The sequence below is a fragment of the Panthera uncia genome, chromosome A2 (assembly GCF_023721935.1).
Source record: "Panthera uncia isolate 11264 chromosome A2, Puncia_PCG_1.0, whole genome shotgun sequence".
Lineage (NCBI taxonomy): Eukaryota > Metazoa > Chordata > Mammalia > Carnivora > Felidae > Panthera > Panthera uncia.
In genome coordinates, this window is record NC_064816.1 from 114,226,971 (window position 1) to 114,248,375 (window position 21,405).

Sequence of the window (21,405 nt, forward strand, 5' to 3'; positions counted from 1 at the left end):
AAAAAAAAAAAAAAAAAAAAAAAAAAAAAAAAAAAAAAAAAATCCGGTGGCGAGAGAAACCAAGGGCAGCTTTCACGACGTGAGCTCCCATTCTGGAGCTAGGATATGTTGTTATAATTATTTTAAATATTGCATTTATTTTAGAACAATCAAAACAGTTCCCGGTGTGCCTGCTCCCAGGGATTCCCCATCCCGCGCAACTTAACCGCTAAACCCACACTGGAAAGTCACCAGAATGCCTCCCCCCCTCCCCATATTCAGCCGCCAAATTTTATTGTCACTTATGCAGCCTGGGTCCTGGGGTCCTGGCTCTCCTGCGGGTGCTGGCTCACAGGGCTTTGTACCGGGGCGCAGCGTTAGGGAGCCTCCCCCGGCCGCCGCCGGGCCCTTGGCCAAGGTATGCGCCCTGTGCACACCCTCTGGGTGGGTCACCGAGTCCCGGGTCTGTAGGCCTTAGTCCTTGCGTCTGTCCGCTGGTCAACCGGGCTTTCCGAGCGTTGCGCTGCCCCGAGGCTTGTCCTGGGCTGGGGACGATGACCCTAGAACCACCCCCGCGCCTGGAGCGATAGCCCCGCAGCCGCGGGACGGCTGCAGCCACGCAGCGACAGGCCTCCGGAATCCGGGAAAGAAACAGGGGAGGGAACGGTGCAGGTCCGGCGAGCCCCACCCCTTGCTTGTTTCCCAGCGAGGTTTCCGGCCCGGCGTGAGCAGCACAGAAAATATACGACCGCAGTTCATTCAAATCTGGGGCTCCCATTCGAGAAAGGCTAGCGTCAAGTCGACATCTTAGGAACTTCCCAGGGTTGCGGCGGCGGGAGATGGCGGCGCGGGCTCCTCTTGCGTGGAGCCATACTGCCATCTGCTGGCGGAATCTGGGCACTGCAGCCCCAGCAGCGCGGCCTGAACTTCGTCCGCTGGCGCCGCGGGCCGGGCACCCTATCCCAAAGCTGGGCGAGGGCCCTGTCCCTGGGGAGTGTGCATGGAGCCCGGAATCTACGCTGCTGAGAGGGCAGTGCCCATAAAAGAGCTGTTTCCGCAGCCGCTTTATCGGCTGCAGACAGAGCAAACAAATGAAAGGGCTTTGGTGGAAAATCTTAATTGGGGCTGGACAGTTGTAAACTCATTAAGGGCCGAATTCCAGACAGTTCGCAGACCCGGCCTTTATGGCACACCCTTAACTGCCCATTCTTTGAAGTTCCTTCTGTCTGCAACAACAGAGGGCGTCCCAACCTGGCGGCGGGGTGGGGGTGGGGGCGCGAGGGGAAGCCCCATCCTCCGGTGCCCTGGTTCCCCCTTTACGCATCAGGACACAGATAACTTTCCAGAAGTCTCGGGGTGGTGGGGGGAGGGCGGGGAGAGCGAGAAAAGAATGCGGGGAGACTAGGCTGAACCCTCTGGCCACATCTATAAGGCGCTTGGGCCTCCGAAGTTGGAGCCATCCCCCACGCAGCCTTTTACACCCCATAAACGGTAACAGCCCTCATTTTCTTTTATGGCGCTTCAGGCTCGTCGGCTGCCTAGGCCCTGCCTCTGTCAGGGCTTGTGCTTGGGAGGGGAGCGTAGGGCAGGTCCCAGAATCCCCTGGGCCAGCTTGACAGGACGCGGAGGTGCGGGGGCGCAAGGCTTGGGTCCCCTGAGAGCCCCCAAATGTCTGTCCTGGCGGCCGCGTCGGGGCAGTCGGGCTCCTGTTTCTCCTCGGAGACTCCTCAGGAGGCAGGCCCTTCAGCTCTGGGTCCTGCCCTCCTGTTCCTTGCCCTCCCCCACCCCTCCCCCCCACAATGCCAGGGGAAGGCTCCGGGAGTCTCAGTGGACCACAGCTGCGGAAATTTCTCGGGGCGCCCGGAGCAAAGAGTGGCCTTTCACTGCTACTGGACAAAGATACTGGGATTGCAGCCCGGCCCCTCAGAGGCCTCTGGGCTTCCCGGCAAAAGGGACAGGTCAAAACCAGGAGCCGGGCCTCGCCTCCCCTTGTTTCCTAGCCTTCCTCGGTTGCTTGCGCCGCCAGACAGCTGGCCCCAGTGGGAGCGAAGCCCAGCAGGTTCCCGCTCTAAAAGCCGGCCAGAGGTAAAACCGGGGTTCTGTCCTCCTCCACCCCAGTCCGGCCCGGCCCCCACCCAGAGACTCTCCCCCACGCTCCCCTGTCCCAGAGAAGAAGGTGCAACGAGCTGACCCGCAATAAATAGAAAAGAATCAATATATTTTATTTGGCAAAAAGTTAAATATCTCAACACAACAATTTGGTCAGTAGGCCTTGAGGTAACTATTGCAAAATATACAGTGTATGTTGAGCCCAATGGAGACCCCAGATTCATCAAGGATACAAATCTACAGTAGCCCAATGGCGGTTTCATAGTGTATAATTTATTATCAATAAAATTAACTCCATTACAATAAGCATTCATTTTCCCCCCGACTAAAATTAAATGTAAACCATAGGTAGTAACCTTCTGCACATATGTATAGCTCCGAATTTCCTCCATGTTCATCCGGTGCAAGAACAATATGCAAGCTTGTCTGATTAATTTTTCTTTAATATGTGGATTATATATACAATGGATAAGACAGGTCTATAGAGTATGTAGAGACTAAAATGCCCGCATTTCAAAAGAGGAGAAAACCCATGAATCTGTGCATCCTGGAGAACACTTTCTTTCTTTTAAAATTTTATTTCACTGGGAAATCCTTACAGCTAGCTTACAATCAAAGGTTAACAGCCTAGTTATACAGAAGACATATTTCACTACCGAGAGCTATACTCTATGCAACTGTTTTTCTCCCTCATCAACAACCTGAGTTGAAATTGAATTTTCTAGCTTTCACAATCACAACGGGTGCATCACCCAGCACAGAAGTTTGAGTCACAAAACATAATTACCACAATAAAACACAGTGTTCAAGTATCTGGGCAGATCACTCTGCCGCACAAAGAGCAAATTAAATTAACTACACAGACTAAAAACTATACAGCTCGCCATCAACAGTTGTGCATTACAAAAAGGTAGTTTTTTTTTGTTTGTTTGTTTGTTTGTTTGAAGTCAGGAACAGGTAGATTTTTAAAAATATATATACAAGCTAGCACACACAGCCATCAGCACTAATGCTCTCCCCCCCCACACACACCTTTTTTTCCTCTTATAGAAAATGGAAAGCTTACAATACCTCCTCCTTGAAAGCGGCAGGCTGAGGAACCAGCCTGAGCCGGGTCTGCCAGGGGGAGATGAGGCCTGGAGTTTAGAGCCGCTTTGTGCGGGGTGGTGGAGGCTGGGGTGGGATGGGGGTGGGAGAAGGGGACGACGGGCAGTCCTTTCTCTTTCTCTCTAGCTCGCGCTCTCTTTTCTAAATGAACTCCAGTCGAATCACTCGTCTTTTGCTCGGTCCTTGTTGATTTTCTTCATTTTCATCCTGCGGTTCTGGAACCAGATCTTGACCTGCCTCTCGGTGAGGTTGAGCAGTCGGGCCACCTCGTACCTGCGGTCCCTGGTGAGGTACATGTTGAACAGAAACTCTTTCTCCAGTTCCAGCGTTTGGTGTTTCGTGTAGGGACAGCGCTTCTTGCGCGTGGAGCGCGCGTGGAGCCAGTTGGCAGCCGGGTTGCCTGCGAGGGAGACAGACGGGATTTAGGAGGAGGAGAAGCACTACCCACCCCCCTCCGCTGGGGGCCAGGGAACCTCCTAGGGTCTCCCGCCAAAGTGCAGGGCGCTGCTGAATTGGTTAGGGAAGGCTGCTGGACCTCTGACACAATGGAACGGTGGCAGACAGACAGAGGAACGGTCACTTACAATTGCACGCAGTAAAACCTCAGCTTCCCCCTCCCTTCAGAGGCCCTCTTTTCTCTTCCTCTGTCCTCCTGTCGTTTTCCTCTCCTTCCCACCCTCTGCACTTAGGGCAAAGAGTGAAATTTGGAAATAGATCTTCCTCTTGCCAGGCAGGACGAAACCACCCTGCCCTGTGTTCGTGCAGCATTAATATTCTCTTCTCCCTCTCACTAACACACGCACGCGCGCGCTCTCTCTCGCCTTCCCCACCTTTCCTTCTACTTTTCCCACTCCTTTGACCTCTCTGGAAGGCCGTGAGAGCTGGGCAGCCGGCCTGGCGCCCCTAGGCGCCCCGAGGGCGTTGATCACTTCTCCACTTTATTTGAATAATCTTGCACGGGGACCCTCGTGGCCCGGTCTCCTACAGCCTCATCTTGGGCAGGATTTACGCCGCCACTGGCTGAAGGCAAGAAGTGGAGGGAATCGGCCCGTCTTCTCCAGCGTCTAGGCTGCAGTTGCTGCCGCCGCTCCAGGACATCTAGCCGCACAAAAGATTCTCTCTGCCGAGCTGCTTTCGAAGAACGGCCCAAAGTATTGCTGTCCTGGTACCGGGCAGCCAGGAAGAGGGGCTGCTGGTCTTGGCTCGGCCAGCAGCGCCCGCCCCTCCCTCTCTCTCTCTCTCTCTCTCTCTCTCTCTCTCTCTCGGCGGCAGCCGCCTCCCCTCCCCCCGAAACCCGGCGACCAGCTTGTCATTGCTCCCTGGACTTGGGGCCCCATCCGAGGCATCCTAAACAGCAACTTCTGGTTCGCGGCCCCTGCTCAAGAGGCTCCCAGCGCAGGCGAAGGCAGGCTCAAGAGAAAGCTGAAGGGCTGGCAGATCCTGGTGGCCGGCGTGGAGGCGGCGGCCGGCCTGAAGGGAGGAGACACTTACTGGGATCGATGGGGGGCTTGTCTCCGCCGCTCTCATTCTCAGCATTGTTTTCGGAGAAGGCGCCTTCACTGGGCTGTTTTTCTCTATCAACTGGAGGAGAACCACAAGCATAGTCAGTCAGGGACAAAGTGTGAGTGTCAAGCGTGGGACAGTCACCCCTTCTGGCGGACAGTGGTTCAGGTTTAATGCCGTAAGGCCGGCTGGAGGGCAAGCCCGCGAAGGAGAGCGCGCCGGGCGTGGGCTCCAGCCAGGAGCGCATGTACCTGCCGTCCGGCGCCGCCGCCGCCACGGGCGCCTGGGGGTGCACGTAGGGGTGGTGGTGGTGGTGGTGATACACTGCAGCGGGCACCGCGTTGGCGCCCGCCGCGTGCACCGGGTTCCACGAGGCGCCGAACACCGCCGCCTTGGACTGGAAGCTGCACGGACTGAAGTCGGGGTGCTCCGCCAGCGCGGTGGCCTGCCGGGGAGGCTGACCCAGGGCCCCGGGCGCGTAGCGGCCAGCGCCCAGCTCGTCCGCAGCGTCGGCGCCCAGCAGGAACGAGTCCACGTAGTAGTTGCCCAGGGCCCCGGTGGTGGCCATCGCTGTGCCCCGCGCCTGGCCGGTCGGCCCGACCCGCGGAAATTATGAAACTGCAGATTTCATGTAACAACTTGGTGGCACCGGGGAGGGGGGGGGGGAAGTACAGTCACCTAATAAGTTGCCGGCGCCCGCGCCCCCATTGGCCGCGCGCGTCACGTGCCCGCCCGGCAGAACAATAACGCGTAAATCACTCCGCACGCTATTAATGGCCCGGTGTTTTGCAGTCATAATTTTTATAGCAAAAGCCATATGTTTTTATGCAAAGGGATCGCGGCGCTCCACGATCGGGTTTGTTTTAATTGTGGCCAACGAAGATTAAAAGATCAAATCTGGCCTTGCCTCTGTACTCTCCTCCCCTCCCACCGCCACCACCAGACACACACTTCTTAAGCGGACTATTTTATATCACAATTAATCACGCCATCAGCAAGGCGCGGGTCCCGCGTGCGAGTGCGGCCAGTGGAGCCCCTCACATAAAATTAGACAATAATTGAAGCCATAAAAAAGCAGCCAAATCGCATTCTCGCTCTACTGTATTTAGATCTATATTTATGATATTTCATAAGGAGTTATTGTTTCAGAAGCCACACAGGCTGGTGGGAAGTTGGGAACGACCAACAGATTCGTTTGCTTCGCCGTGGCTCCCAGCTGTAAAAATTTACGAGGACTTGGAAAGGTTAAATTAGACTGTTGTGTTTGGTTGGCGAGCTCCTTGTAAATAATTCCTGCAGTCCCCGGAGATGCGAGTTTACCCCGGGCCGGCCGCGAAAAGTCAAATTCAACGCAGTATCCGTCCCAATCGAGCCACCGCCGCCCCTGCCCGAGCGCGCTGGGCAGGGACAGGCCTCTGAGTGGGGCACCGCCTATTGTGGGGCCCTGAAATCTGCCCGATTGGATCTCAGGGCGCTCGGGCAGCTCCCAAATTTGCCGCTGCGCCTCCAGCGAGCGCCCCACCGAGGAGCGGCCAGCTGTCCCCGAGCCCAACGGTTGGAGGGCCTGGTTCCCCGCGCCCCCGCTCTCTGCTTGTTGTCAGCCGGGAATCAGGATCCCCAGGCAGACGCAGCAGGCGACCCAACACTGTGCCCCGACCTCGAAGGCCCTCACGCTGAGTTCTTCAAGCTTTGTCGCACTCCCCAAACCCGAGCTGCGAAAAAAACACGAGGCAGCCTCAGTGGAAGGAGAGATCGGCTTTGGAGAAGGTAGTGCCTCCAATGAGACCGCGCGGCTGCAGTAGCTGGGAGGCCCGCACCAGAGCGGCTGGCCTCGGGGCCCAGTATGAATTCTTCAGGGTTCGCTCCTTCCTTCCTTCCTTCCTTCCTTCCTTCCTGGCCACTGTCCGTGTTCCCCCCTCGGTTTCCACCAGGCCAGACGACTCTGCAGAGTCACAAGGCCCAAAGCTAGGCAGGCCACGGCAGCTCAAGTCCAGGGCTAGAAATTAAAACGGGGAGGGGCACGGGGCATTGACTTCAATCCCATCCTTTAGCTTGGCCAAATTGAGGAAGGTATTTCTCACCCCTTAGAGTCTTTAAGGGGTAAATTAAAAGGCCTCTGCCTCTGTTAGTTGGAAGAAAATACCCACCCCCAAATCCGAACGGAAAGCAGCGACTCCTAAAAACGGGGTAATTAAATTCACGTGTGAACACTGTGCCTGCAAGAGTGTGTTTCTCATTAACCCACTTCCCTGGCGGCGAGGGCAGGCGGCGAGGGCGCTTCCATCCCCTTTTCTGCCTTCATTCTCCCCAACAGTTCCAGTAATCCTCCCCCAAACCCTGTACATCCCTGTCCCTAACGGGACCCTCAAATGCCAGGCTCTGCCTCGGGGCGAGGCTGAGACGCCAGGCGGAGACCAACTGGGTGCCCCTTTATCCGCCCGCGCCGGAAGAGGGAAGTGGCCGACACAGTGAACTCCGACGACGTGGCTGGTCCTGGTCGCCTCAGCCTCCTCCCCCCTAATATTTTCCTTTCCCTGTAAATTCCTCCGCGTTATCCCCACCCCCACCGCGGCCCGGTGTGTCCCAAATATCGGGCGGTTCGCGGTGCCTCTGAGATTTTCATGAAGATTTTCATTAAGAAATATTAACCCTAGAGGAAACCTCGCTCCTAATTGTAATTGTCTGTGAAAAGGCTGGACTCGCCTTGTTGTTTTTTCGGCTTTTTGTGCCCAGACACAAATTATTACTAGTATATTTTTTAAAACAAAAAGGCTCTTCCTTTAAATGGCTTTAGCCCCCAGAATAGGACAGTTACTACATAATCAGCAGGCGCTGAATGTTCATCAGTACTTACTTGTGCCTAGACGGTGAGAATAATTACAAAAACAAAAAAACAAAAAAACCCTAACGTTATCCCCTTTCAGCCCAGAGATTTGGGGAGAAAATATTCAGGCTTTTGAGTCAGCTTTTATTTTGGAAATGAAAGGGACTGCGTGTGTATAAAAAAATAACAAATGGGTATAATTACAAACCATCTCTTTTCGCCTGAGAGTTCTAAAACCTTGGCCTCCAAAACAAATCCAATACTCTGGTCCAGAAAATAGCACAGAGGAGTTGAGGGGAAAGCAGTGTGCCGGCCTTTCAGATAACAGGACCGCAGGCAGAGCAATGGAAACAGCTCCTGCAGCTGGAGCAGGGTGGGGAATCAAAGCTTGGTGGGCATGAGTCTGATGGTGTGTGTGTGTGTGTGTGTGTGTGTGTGTGTGTGTGTGTGTGTTTGGGAGCCAGGGAGGGACGAAAGTTGTTTTCAGTTCCGTAAGGATTCAACTGGCTTCCAATGGTGGACTACAACTTGGAACAAGGGCTCAAGTTTGTATTACAATGGTTCTGGAATTTAGGATTTCTTTCTGCTATTATTTGAAACAGACTAGAGCTGGAAGGGTCCCTGCCTCCAGCACCTTTCTGCACAAGGATGCCATATCTAACAGACTCTGAACCTGACAGAAGCTACTGGCAAACAGGCAACCAATCTTTGCCCTACCAGGGTTCCCTTACCGCCGCTAAAGCCTGAGCTGGGACCTGCAGGCCCAGGAGACTCGAGGAAGCTTCCAGGCGGAATTCCCTGTGTAGCCAGGCTCCACATAGCTTGGCTGGGCCTCAGCACAGGTCCCAGCCTCAGGTGCCCAGTTAGGGTAGGGAGAGCCTCCTTGCCCTTGGTGTGGGCACACAAAAACACCGCCAATGCCCTCTAATCGGATCTCTTAGGCTGCGGTTGCCAATCCGCAGAGTAAGAACGCAAGGCCGCCGCCATCCGGTCGTGATCATAACCGAGGCCTTGTCTGTGCAGCAGCACACCAGGCCCAGATCCACAGCCCTGGACAGCTGTCCCACGCAAGCCCTTCCTTGGCAGATTCCGACCACAACTTGAGCGCGCAGAGAAAAATAAGTCCCCAGCCCCAGACTCTCCCCAAACCAGCCCTGGGTCCCTCCCGGAGTTAGAGCTAGGGAGGCGAGGTGGTAGAGATAGAAAAGTAGGCACAGAGAGACTGAAGATGAAAGAAAAATAAAGGCAAGGGAAGACGGAAGAAGTAAAGGAAGGGAAAAAACAAAAAAGCAAAAAGAGGAAGGAAGCGAGGAAGAAAAGGAAGAGTCAAAGGCGACTCCTGGGAGCCGAGGGCAGCTTACAGAAAGAAGGGTAAGTGACAAGGCCAGGATCCCAGCCCCTTTCCGCCCTGTCCCTCCTAGTTTGGCCTGAGTCTCTCTCAAAGGGATCTTTCCTGATCTCGACCCTGGATTGGGACTGGTAGTATCCCAGCCTTGCAGGAGAATGGCAGGATCCCTGGCCAGGCACAGGCCTGGAGTGGGGGGAGGCCCAGGATGGAAGCGTGCGCCCCTGACCTTGAATGGCTCAGGGCCCAGAATTCCTACCACGCCCCCGGCGTCCGCCAAGGAGCAGCTAACCTGACCATACCTGCTCGGGGCCAGGTGGGCACGGGGTGGGAGGTGAAGCCAGCAGCCTGACAAAGCGCTGAGAAGGAGGCAGGGACGCGGCTCCTGCACGGGGAAAAGCCGAGGTTGCCACCGCAGGCCTGGCACGACCAGGGCCTGGATGCCCCGCCCGGCCCGGCCCCCGCGCGCACAGGTACCTGGAGACGATTTCAACTGAAGTAATGAAGGCAGTGTCGTGCTGTCGAGAGAAAGGTGGATCCCAACAACAGGAAACTACCTAAATCACCGACCAGTTCTGGTGCTGCCCGCGCGGGGCTGCCTCGCCCGCCGCTGCCGCCGCCACTGCCGCCGCCACTGCCGCCGCCAAAGGGAGAACCCTGCGATCGCGCCCGGCCGAACCCCCCCCCCCTTGCCAACCTGCGCCTGCGCTGCCACTGTGTGAGCGGCGCTCCCGCTAAGGCATCACGAAGGGAGAAGCCACCGGCCCCGGTAAGGTAAACCTGGAAGAGGGAAGGAAGGAAGGTAAAGGAGAGAGAGGAAAATGGAAGGAGAGGAGAACGCGAGAAGAGAGGAGAGCGAGCAGTGTGCGTGCTCGTTTCCCAAATCTTGCTTCTCAGCGAGCACGCGCCGAGCTGCGGCAGCCCCGAGCAACTCGAAAGCGCCAGGGTCGGCACGCAGCCCGGCTCCCAGTCTGGTCTCGGCCTCCGGCGGCTCGCTCCCCGCCACTTGCTCTCCCCCTCTCTCCCTCCCAGCCAGCCAGCCAGCCGGGGCGCGCGCTCCCGCGCCCCCTCCCCCTGCCGTCGCGCCCCCCCCCCACCTCCCGCGAGCAGGAAACGCGTGGCCCCGAGGAGGGCGACCAGGTGGGGGAGGCCATGCTGGGGGAGGGGGCCATGCAGCCAGCAGCAGTCTACCTAACTGCTGCCGCGGACGCTAGTGACGCGCTCTTGGCCCAGCCTGCTCCCCGGATTCTTAGGCTGGGGGTCATCTGGGACCAGGGGACCCACAAAACAACCGGCGTCTGCGAACCTCCCTGGGGCTCCCGAAAGAAATCCTGTTTGGCTTCCTCTGTCTATGCAGCTCCCCTCGCAACTGAAACCACTGGTCCAAGACAGCCACAATCCAGATATACTAGCAAGTCATAAAACTGAACAAAAGCCGACAAACCTTACGGCACCAGGGCTATAGGGCCCAGACAAATTACGACCGTCTAGGTAATATTTAAATAGATGCCTAAAGTAATTGCAGGGGGCGCGGGCTAGTCCTCCTGTTGTAAAAGTGGTGGCCGGGATAAAGTGGAAGGTGAAGATAAGAAGTCAAAAAAAGAGGTAAAATTAAAAAGCTTCATTCCACAGCTTTTATTCTTCTATAAGAACATAAACATCGTCTTTTTTCCACGCACAGCAGCATTACAATATTAATTTATTCTGATTTAAGATTAGAAGTAAATAGAGCTAGAACTAACATTTATAATAACGATAGAATGCATTTGCATAAAACAAGATTGGCAATTTTTCATAATAATAGACATTTATACAGATTTGTATTTATAATTTTTCTTTTTCTGCACCTACAGGTTTGACCCTTTTATGCATGTAACTTCACAGTATAAAGGAAACCCAAACAAAGTCTCCCTTCTCTAGTCTATTCCGCTTGCCCCAGCCCTCCTTGGGTTCTATGAATTTTAGAAAGGAAAAAGAAAGAGGAAGAAGAAAAAAGAAAATGAGAAAGAAAACTCTCCACAAGACAGGGAGAATTGCGGTGTGCTTGTCGTGTGTTACCAGTGGTAACAATTACTTAATGACAAAAAAACCCCCACTAAATCCACACGCATAAACAAAACTACCTTAGGTTATTTATCTACAGGCAGAAGGATATGGAAATTCAGAGGTAAGTGAAATAATTTAGTCCCACAATGCAAGACTAACACAAACTGGAAGAGAAGTTTCCTTCTCCTGGTTGCTCTTTTTTTTTTTTCTTTTTCTTTTTCTTTTTTTTCCTTTTAAAGCTGGGATATCTTACAGAGGAAGGAAAGATTAATCTTTCTTACTCTCAATTTTTTAATCAGCCAAAGTCAAGCCCTTTTGCCAGCCTGCATGTCCATGCCTGTAAGCCCTTCTCTTTGCCAAGGAAGAAAGAAAGAAAGAAAAAAGAAACCCAGGGGCCTGTGTCCCCTGATTAAACACAGCCCAGCACTCCAGGCAGGCGAGCCCGGTGGCGGCTCCTTGCACCATTGACCTCAGGCCAGACACCTCAGCGCCTACAATGGGACCTCGGCCTTCCGGCTAGGTTTGCCCGCCCCCGCAGGAAACCAGCTCCACCGGGAGGACCGGAGCCATTTCCAGCAGAGGAACCCCGAGACAGCAAACCAGCCCAGTCGCCGCTCGACACTTCAGGATAATAGTTCTCTCTCTAGAAATTTAGCACGATATGGCTTTTTCCCCCAGAAAACAAGTAAACCAGCACCAAGCAAACAAAGGAACAAAAAGTCAGAACAAACCAGCCCTGCACAGATGTAACGGCCAGCGAGATGGCGAGTGTGGGAGGGAGGAATGGGGCTCCGGCACAGGTGCGAGTTCCTGGGCAGAGGCCGAAGACAGAGGGAGGAGAACGGCTCTCTGGCAGCGGGGAAAAAAAAACGGCGTTGCCTGGAGCTTCATCAGGAAAAATTAAAATTGGCTGTGAGCTCCCGGATCCGGTTTTCTCGGTTCATTTTCTTCAGTTTCATCCTGCGGTTCTGAAACCAGATTTTAACTTGTCTGTCCGTGAGGTGGACGCTGCGGCTGATCTCTAGGCGCCGCTCTCGAGTAAGGTACATGTTGAACAGAAACTCCTTCTCCAGCTCCAGCGTCTGGTGCTTGGTGTAAGGGCAGCGCTTCTTCCTGCCGCTCTTTGCTGTGAGCCAGTTGGCTGCGTTTTCGCCTTTGGAATTGCCTGGCATTCAAGAGAATAAAGAGGGGAAGGTTAAATCGGGGCCAGGCTAGGCTGTGCGCAGGGGTGAATTTGGGACTTCTCTGCCATGAGAGGGATGCCCTAAGTCACACGGAGTTTTGCGGCCGCCCCCCCCCCCCCTTTAGCTTGCTCAAGAAGAGCATTCCTCCAACAGGCATGTGCAAAATGGACAGGGCCTTCAATCTACACCTACCCTCCCAGCTCACATGTCCCTCCACTTTCCCCCAAACACCTGTTTTAACACAAAGCTGCCCAGGCGCTCCCAGAACGAAAGAACGAAAGTCTGCTGCTGTACGGCAGGCTGTACTGCTTGAACTTAACGCCTTTCTCTGCTTCTCGCCCCAAGGCAGACAAGCACTTCCTGCAGCCCCCAGGCAGGGGGCATGGGTGCCTACTTGGAAGGGAGGGGGGCCGTTTGTGTCTCACTCCAGTCCCCTGATTGCCTAAGGCCCAATGAGGAGAGGGACAAGGACACAGTTGGGACCTGGAGAAGGCACAAAAAAACTGATTCGGGGTCAAGGGCCGTCCCTCACGTCCTTCCAGGAGCCAGGGACGTGCAGTCTGGGCGATTCCGAGTTTCAGGGGAAGTGAAATGGTCCCTTTCGGACTCTCAGCTCAGGGCCCCGGCGTCCGGGCGGGATTTGCCTTTTCTTCTCCCCGCAAGGAGGATTCCCGCCCCTCCAGCAAGTTTGAAAAAAGCATGGGGGATCGTAAACTCGAACTTCGCCGGTTAATGGGCTTATTTATTGGTGCTGGCGGCTGCTTATTTTGGATGCCTTACAAACATCCGTGCTATCTGCGGGCGAGCCACTTTCCTCCCTCCCCCTCCCCCCGCGTGGGCCGCGCCTCGCAGACTGGGCCCAGACCACGGCTTAGGGTGCTCCGGGCCACGGAGAAGGGCATGCACGAGAGGGGGGCTGCTTGTCCCTGTCCTCGGCCCCCATTGGAATGAGCTGAGGCCAGCGCGGAGGACGTCTTGGTGTGGGGCTCTAAGTCGGACATGAATTTTTACTGCGTCCCCACGCCCAAATATTAAAAAGCAAGTTCACAAGGTCAGCCTGCCTGCAGCTTGGGCCAAGGCCGGTCGGCTGCTGCGCGGACTCCTGGCTCTCTGCTCTTTCCCTTCTCTGGGTCGGCTTGCCTGTCTGCCCGCCTGACTGCGCCCCTTCAGCGCGCCCTGCTTACCCAGGGAGTCCTTCTCGGGCGAGGCTTTGCTGCTTTCGGAAGGGGCTGGGGAGAGCTCCTCCGCGGCCGAGGACGACGCGTGCGCCTCCTCGTCGCCCTGCGAGCCCCCGCCGCCGCCACCGCAAGTCAGCGTGGGGGGCGGCGGTGAATCGAGGGCTCGCTCTTTCCGGGCTGCATCCGCTGAGCCGGAGGCGAGTGCGGGTGGCGGGTCGAAGCCGCGCCCGGGGGGCTGAGCGGGGAACGGGCCGGCGCCGAGCTGCTGTGCGCCGCCGCTGCTGCCGTAACCCTTGGCCGTGCCATAGGCCTGGGAGAGGCGGAAGTAGCCGGGCACTGGCACCCCGCTGGAGGTGCTCAGGGAGCAGCCGTCGGGCGGCGGGCCTCGCGGGAAGGGAGCCAGCTCGGCTGCGGCGGTGGAGCCTTTGGGGCATTTGTCCGCCGAGTCGTAGAGGCAGTAGGAGCTCTCCTCTTTGATGTTCTGCGCGAAAGAGCACGAGGTGGCCTGCGGCGGGGGTTGGGGTGGTTGCGGCGGGGGCGGTGGCTGTTGCTGGGGCGGTGGCGGCGGCGGCGGCCCCTCGGGCTGCTCCATCCGGCACGACCGGGGCGCGTCTAGCCACAGGTCTATAGGCGCGGGCGCGTAGCTGTGCGCCCCAGGACCTAGGCCCCCGCTGCCGCCGCCGCCGCCCGGCGACGCCGCCTCATTGCGCTTGCCTCCCAGAGCCGGGAAGAGCCCGCAGCTCTGCAGCCCGTAGGGCAGGTCGGCCGCCGGTGGCAGGTAGACCCCGCCGTGGGCGTAGTAGCCGCCGCCACCGCCGCCCCCGGCGCCGCTGCCACCGCCGCCAGCCTCGCCTCTGCCGGAGCTGATGAGCGAGTCGACCAAAAAAGAGTTCGCGGCGGGGCTCTCCGAGCATGACATTGTTGTGGGATAATTTGGCGAAGGGAGCAGATAGCCCTTTCTGGCTGACATTTCTTGTGCAAAACATGCTGAATACGATTAGCAATCCCCCCGCACCGCGGCGGGCGCCCGCAGCCAATCCTGAGCCAGAGTTTCCGCGCGACCACTCCCAGTTTGGTTTCGTAGGCGCGGGGCCGCTCTCCGAGGGCGCCCTCTGAGCCCACGATTGATATAAATATGTAATCTGTATTGATGGGCCAGGAGACGCACACCCAATACCTCAGCCCAAAGGCCAGGAGCTGTGGGGGCTGCCCCAGCGTGGCTAGTGGGGGGCCTGGTTCCCGGGCTAGCCCCGCCCACGCTCGGACGTGAGCCCTCCTGCGGGGTCTGTTTCAAGGGCCCTTGGGCCCCCGCGCAGTTAACAAGTGGGGTGTTTATGGTGCGCACCCCGGCCCGCCTTGGGTGCTCCCCACTCTTATTTCGGAATTAGCCACTAGCCCTCCGTATACTCTAAACACTAAGCGGGCCTATTGTAGGGCCTCAGACTCTTCCCATTCGGCTCCGGACCTGGAACTGTCTCCTACAAGTGGCCGACCTGGCCGTAAGGCCACCAAGAACCTCAGAGTGTCCGAGATCCAGAGCGCACTGGAAGCCGGCTATTGCCACTTCTTTCTTGATTCCCATACGTAATTTCCCCCCAAATGTATTGTCCTGGCTTCTCAACCCCCACTCTCTCCCCAGCCGGTCGTTGATCCACTTAGGATCTTTGTCTCTGGTATGCTCACCTGGCTTGCTTTCTCTGAAGCTGCTGTCGGTGGACCCTGGTGAGCTGGAACGAGAAGGGGGGTGGGGATGGTAGAAGCGACTGGCAACCTTGGCTGAAAGACTCCCCTACCCCTATTCCGAGGTCAGAGCCAGGTCCAGGCACCCCATAGCCCCATTTCCCCGGTAGCTTCCAAGCTCAAACGCCGTTTCAGGGAAGTGAAAGAAACATTGCTCTTCTGGGTCTTGGGTTTGACTGGAGGCGACGACCTGGAGGGGTAAACTTGGAGAAGGGGCGGCGGATGAGCATCTCTGCCGTACAATTCTCAAGCTCTCCCTTTAGCCTTGGCATTCGCACGCTCTCGGAGGTTATGACTAGAACCAGTGTCACCACACTCCTGCCTCTTCGTCCCCTCCCCTCTTCCCCCCTCCCCTCCAAACCCGCGGCTGGGGCAGCCCTCACTCCCGCGGTGTGCGCATTTTAACGAGGCCCGCGGTGAGGAAATCCGTTCCCGGCAAGCCCGGGCTGGGCTCGTGGCCCAGTTATAGCAGCATTTGGAGGCCAGGCCCTTTGCTCAGCAGACACCGGGGCCTCCTTTTTCCCTGGCCGTAGGAACGCTCTCTCAGTCAATGGAAACTGCTGTCCCAGGGCGCTAGCCCCTGTGTGGGCCTCTTACATGTCTCAGGAAATGCGACCTTTTCCGGCCCGGATCCAGTAGAATCCAGGAGGTCTCTGCCTTGCCCCTTGCCGGTGGGCTACAGCTCTCCAGGATGCCCCAGGCCTGCCCGCCGCACCAGCTCCAGCCCCTGCAGAGGCCTAGACTGGGGCTGCTAAACGCCGGGATCCCAGGAAGCAGACCGCTCAGGCCTCTGCCTGCAGCGGGGAAAGACCCTTGCATCCCGGGTGATTTGCCAGGCACTTGGCCTTGTTCCTCCCGGTGTGAACCCAGACCGAGAAGGAAGCCGAGCCTGAGAAGACCCAGAGAGGGTGCACGGGAGAGCTGGCGGAAGAGCCCTGACGCTGGCTTCTGAGATGCAAGCAGTTGCGGAATCTGCCTGTTGTGGCTGCTCTCCGCCCGCCCGCAGCGCGGGCGGCCGCGCCACAGTTTGCGCTGCGCTCTAGCCGCTTCCACCCAACTGGCCTGCGCCTGGCGGTGACCGGATCCGCAGACTGGGCATCGGGGGTACAGAGGAGGGGGATAGGGAAAGACAGAGAGACACAGAAGGAGAGAAGGCCAGAGGGAGAGAAGAGAGAGGGGGAGAGAAGGGGAGAGAGTCTGAGAACTAATTCTTTCCAGTCCACAAGCTCCTGAGGCCGAAGTAGCAGCCGCAGCCGAATCAAGTATGTGTGGAGAGATCAGGAGCTGTCCTTCACTGCCCACCTCCTTCCCACGAACAAGGCCAAGGCAATTTCTAATCTGGCTAGGCCCACGAGATGGACAAACTTACATATGGAAAGCTTCAGAGCTCGGAAACCTAGGACCCTTCTCTGGATGGGCTTGGTCCTTATCCCACTCACCAGGAGGGTGTAACGCATTGGGACTGTGGCGCTCAGCAGTGCTACTGGGAAATGCCACAAAACTGAGGACTGCTTGAGAAGGGGCTTTGCCTCTTAGCACTGCTCATGCCAATCAAGAAAGCTCTGCAGAGTGTGAAGTAGGTCCCAAGAACAGGAGAGGGTTCCTTGAAAAGAACACGTCCCAGCAGGCCAATGGGCCGGGACTTGGTTACTCTCCCCACTAAATGCACAAAGCAACTTCCCAAGGCTGTAGATTGGAAAGGGTCAGTGGCCATGGGAGAGGATGCTTGAGATGGCAGAGGCTAAGAAAATAAAGTGAAAAGTCAATGATCTAAACCTATCTTTCTCTTTGAAAGTTAAGGCCCCTTTGGAAAAGCTAAGGCCAAGCTCTGATTCTTATCCTGTGAAAAATGCACATCTGGGCATTCCCACAGTTTGACCCATCATTCTCAAGGAGTTCACAGACTCCTCACAGTCTTCTCCTTGGGCCCTCCAGAATGTTCCAGGACCCTCCGGAATTCAGCAGCCCTGCCAGTTTGACTGGTAAGACAAGCCGGTTGCCCCGGCCCTAGGCAGTTCAGGCTTAGTCTGGTCAGGGCTCTGTAGGGTGACCAAATGGGCTTCTAGGCTGGATAAGATCCAAGAGCATGCAGGTGCCAACCAAGGTTACAAAAGTCAGCTTGGTGCTGCATCTGCTATATGAAGGTCCCCTTGGCTGCCGACTCAGAGGAGGTGGAAGGCTTGCTGCAGCCTCTCAGACCATGGCATTGGCACTTGGGTCTTCACTGACCTTTGGGAGAGCTGGATGTTTTTCTCCAGTGTCTTTTCTACCCTTGCAATAAACCAAACGGGATGTTGAGTTTCTTGCTTAAAAAAAAAAAAAAAAAAGGATGACGATGATGAAGAGTGTGTAAGCCCATGTGAGAGTTCTTCTCTGGCCCAGGACCGCCACCCCACCCCCACTGGGGCTTGCCGAGCCTGAAGCCGAGCGGAATGGACAGCCTGCCGACGCGCCGGGGCGCCGACTGGCCTGCTGCCGCTGGTTCGGACAAGAAGATATCCACGCAGCAGAAACTCAAGTTAGAGGCTACTGCCCTTTCAGCTGGTCTTGGAGATCCCAGCATCCCCGACTGCCCCCAAGCCTCTGCACTCCCCAGACTGTAACACTGAGGTGTTAACTTTCTCAATAGAATATTCCGTTTATCGATTGCCTGGGCTTTCCCAAGGTTCTCCATTCCCGAGAGAGATTAAGAAAAGCGATTTAGTTGCAGCATGTGTAGGCTTCTGGACACTCTCTTCCCTCTAACCCATTTGCCTTCTTTTCTCCTCTCCTCTTCTCCCTCCCTCCCAGCTGCTGAATTTCTCTCTCTCGCCCTCAGGATGCTTTTGACCTAAAACTCTCGGTGCCTGCTTCCTTCAGCCAGGCCTGTGTAGTGGTTATATGGCAGCCCCTAAAGCCCACGTTTTATTTAGGAGTAAATATCGTCTGTTTCTACCTGGGTAATAACGCTTCCCCTCCCCGTGGCCATGGAGCCGAAGTAATCGCCAGGCCAGTGGAAAAAGCCCTTTGGTGAGGATTACGATGCATTTCACCAGAGAGCGGCTTCCTACTCCTCCTGAGTAGGCCCTCGCAAATGACCAGAAATAACAAACTGTTATTACCAAAAAACACCTCTTTTTAAAAATACTGGGTACTGAGATTGAGATAGCCAGTAAACAATCTGTATCTGTAAATTGTTCTCAGGGCTTTCCGGGGTCAGAATTAACTGACCTGTTGTGGAGTTGGGCTGTAGCATCACAGAGGAAAAATAAATGCTACTTTCACATATCTGTTTTAACAAAAATTATGGACTTCTCTGATTCTCTCCTTTACTGTATAGTTAAAATATTTTTTATTGTAAGCGATGACATTCTTTTCTCGTTCATCTTTAAGAATGTCAGCATTTCCAGGGATATTTGCTGTGTCTGCTTTGAATTAATCAGGTGCAATCTATCCCTCAACAATGCACTTTAAACTTTTCTCTAAATCCAGCCATTAAACTGGCCCTTCTCTCCTGATGGGGGAGTGTTGGGGCCTTTTCTCATGCTCCCTAAGTTACAGTATCCTTAATTTTGTCCCTAATAAACTGCTTCTGGCCTTGAAACTGGAAGTGGTTCTGGGATTTTAGGGAAGGCTCAGGCTGCAGACAGCATGGTGCGGGTGCCCACTCGGTGTGGTTCCTGTGGCTGCCTTATTCTGACAGAATTTGGAATCCCGAGCTCAACAAAGACTAGTGACTTTTGATAGACAAATTTACGAACACACACACAGGCACACAGGCAGCGCCTGTTTTCTGAGATTCCTGCCCCCACTCACCCATGCACTGTATATTTGTAAAAATAAAAAAAAAACCATTTCAAGAAACTAATGAAAACATCGGAATAAAAACTTAAATATAAGAAAAGAGGACCTTTGAATCCAGCCTCTGAAATCTTAAGTCAAACGATTATTTTAAAACTTGTTTTATGACAACGCTGATGGACAGATTGTGATCAGAGTTGATTCTCAGTGCGAGCTTTCGAAAACGTATAGGTATTTACCAATACCCTTTTTGCATAGTTTGCAAAATATGCAAAAGATATCATTTTTACATCTAAGAAATCACCACAAAACCCCAGCCCGGTTTATAATGGTACATTCCGAATAAGCAAATACAGACTTCTCTGGAAGCTTCAAAAATCATATGTGACTTTTTTGAATTGGCCTTCTTCAGAACAAAGGTTTTCCCCAGGCTGCTGGGGCACCTAGTAGGAAACCAGCAGCCTCCCGGATGTCTGCCCCAGGGAATAAGCCAGCCCCAGCGGCCACGGTTGCTGACCACCTCATTGTTTGGAGTAGAAACTTTATTTTTCCCAGCCCCGCCATCTCTCTCTCTCTCTCTCTCTCTCTCCCTTTCTCTCTCTCTTTTCCTCTCTCTCTTTTCCCCTCTCTCTGCCCCCCCTCTCTTTTTGTTGCCACCACAATCCCGATCCCAGTAGAAGCAGAACTCTTTCTCTTGGATGCCCCCCATCCTTGGCTCGTCCCATTCTGAACATTTCTAGAAAACTGAAAGATCGCCTTGGGTGAATTGATGGCGCAGGGAGCTTAAATCGTCAACTTTTCCACTTAGGCCTCCCCCTGCTTTCCAACCTTAGTGAGCGATGGGAGAAAGGGGGTGGGGGGTGGGCTGAGTGCCTATAGCGTCACCCAGAGCGCACAAACCCAGCCACTTTTCCCAGTCCTGCTCTGACATCGGCCACTTCCCCACTCCCGCCTCAGCCAGATTGAAATTGCTAAACTTGTGGCCTCTTACCTTGACACATTTCCGAAATCACTGCCAAGGGACAGCAGGCTTCTCCGTGCCGCGACGCCTGCGAGGCCTAAAGAAGGCGCGTTGCTTTAAATTACACCAATTACTTCTCGAAGGTGACCCCCCCTTTTTTTGATACTAAGGGGAGCGGGACAAGTGAAATAATGTAACGTGCTGCTCTTAGTATCAGAAGCGAACAAAGGCCGAGAATCGCGCTGGGGTTCCCGGCTCCCCGGCGGCTTTGACATTGATCGGACGTGCGCCATCTCGTGGCGGCTGAGTGACTAGGCCTAGCCCGAACTTCAGCCCGGAGCCCGGGAGAGGGAAGCAGGCTCCAGGCATAGACTGAGGGAAAGAATGTGCCCAGCCCGCTGCTAAAGAGATCTCATTTTTACATCTAAGAAATTGCTGCAAAACCCCAGCCGGGTTTATAGCGGCGCATTCCAAATATGCAAATTGGCCGGCCCCGGACGGGTTTACGACCACATTGTCACAGCCATCGGAGGATGGGCTTTTATAGGGCTCAGAAATCAAACCCGCGCCCGCTCGCCGCCCGCCCGCGAACAGTCCTCCTGGCTAGACTCTCTCTAGCAACTTGCAAGACTTTGGTTAATCTTTAACCGTCCCAAAGGAAGTCTTTCCTTAAACCCTGGGTTTCCCTGCCCACCCCTCACTGCCCCCCAAGAGAGTCGTTGTTCACCTCCGTGTGTCTGTTCATCAACCTAGACATTCATCTAGGGGGTCTGTCCCATTCCCTTTTGAGCTCGATTTCCCCAGTCGCGCCAGTTAGACAAACACACAAACACATAAACAAAGCGCGGTCTGGGGTCTGAGGCCTCTCTCCAAATTCCACCTTCTCTGCAGTTCTGGCCCTGCCTGGGTGGCTAGGGAGAGGGTGGGGGTAGAGGTGGGGGGGGTGGGCAACAAAAGGCTCTGGCCTTTCCGCTCTGCCCCTCAAGGTTATGGGTGATGTCCAAATTTAAGGCAGAAGTTCAAAGGCAGGAAACAAAGAGGAAACCGGCATCTTTCTTTCCCCAAAGGGAAAAGGCAGCCTCAGCTGGGAGCTTGGGACAAAGTGCCCATAGAGGCTTCTGAGAGTCTACTCTTTGTGCCCAGACCAGTCTCTGTCTTCCTAAGGAGATCCCCAGGGCACCCTACAGTTCTTCTACTTCAGGCCTCCTAGTCCTGAGGTGAGCAAACCCAGCTTGGGATCAAACTAATCAGCCACTTCAAAGCCCAGGGCTTTCTCCCAAGCCTCTCTCCAGTCTGAAAGGATGAAACCCCCAATTCCAGGTCCTGAGATACTCCATTCCTGGGACCCCGCCCCCCACCCTTCCCAAAAGGACCTGGCCAGCCACCTTGGCTTCCCAAGCCTGGCTTCCAGTGGAGTTAAATCCCGACTAAGTCACTTCCCCACCCCTGCAGGGGCCTGATAACTTGCCCCTTTTTTGGGGGGGAGGGTTGGGGGGGCAAACATTTGGCAGTAAAAGGCAAACAGGAAGAGGACTGTCACACCAGGACCCAATACTCAAGTTTCCACAGTCTTTATTTTCCTTGTGCCCTGTCGCCCGTGTACATGCTGCGACATACGTGGTGGGTGAGAACGGAGGACAGGCCAACAC

The 21,405-nt window shown here is 55.2% G+C and overlaps 2 protein-coding genes across 2 annotated transcripts; both read right to left on the reverse strand.

Annotated features, from left to right (window-relative positions):
- Positions 1 to 2,195: 2,195 nt before the first annotated feature.
- On the reverse strand, positions 2,196 to 5,341 carry HOXA9 (homeobox A9). Its single transcript, XM_049641641.1, has 2 exons — positions 4,687 to 5,341; positions 2,196 to 3,595 (listed from the first exon to the last, which is right to left on the reverse strand). Exons 1-2 carry the CDS (start codon positions 5,264 to 5,266, stop codon positions 3,357 to 3,359), a joined length of 819 nt encoding a protein of 272 aa, XP_049497598.1. The 5' UTR covers positions 5,267 to 5,341; the 3' UTR covers positions 2,196 to 3,356.
- A 6,299-nt stretch (positions 5,342 to 11,640) lies between these two features.
- HOXA10 (homeobox A10) lies at positions 11,641 to 14,245 on the reverse strand. Its single transcript, XM_049641642.1, has 2 exons — positions 13,282 to 14,245; positions 11,641 to 12,078 (listed from the first exon to the last, which is right to left on the reverse strand). Exons 1-2 carry the CDS (start codon positions 14,243 to 14,245, stop codon positions 11,804 to 11,806), a joined length of 1,239 nt encoding a protein of 412 aa, XP_049497599.1. The 3' UTR covers positions 11,641 to 11,803.
- Between the last annotated feature and the right edge of the window lie 7,160 nt (positions 14,246 to 21,405).

What these genes read in the sequence shown, in the direction of transcription:
- HOXA9 (XM_049641641.1), bottom strand. Translation starts at nt 5,266, where the DNA reads ATGGCCACCACCGGGGCCCTGGGCAACTACTACGTGGACTCGTTCCTG. An exon ending in CAAGCCCCCCATCGATCCCA is followed by an intron (nt 3,596 to 4,686) that starts GTAAGTGTCTCC and finishes TCTCCCTCGCAG; the next exon opens with GCAACCCGGCTGCCAACTGG.
- HOXA10 (XM_049641642.1), bottom strand. Translation starts at nt 14,245, where the DNA reads ATGTCAGCCAGAAAGGGCTATCTGCTCCCTTCGCCAAATTATCCCACA. An exon ending in GCCCGAGAAGGACTCCCTGG is followed by an intron (nt 12,079 to 13,281) that starts GTAAGCAGGGCG and finishes CTTGAATGCCAG; the next exon opens with GCAATTCCAAAGGCGAAAAC.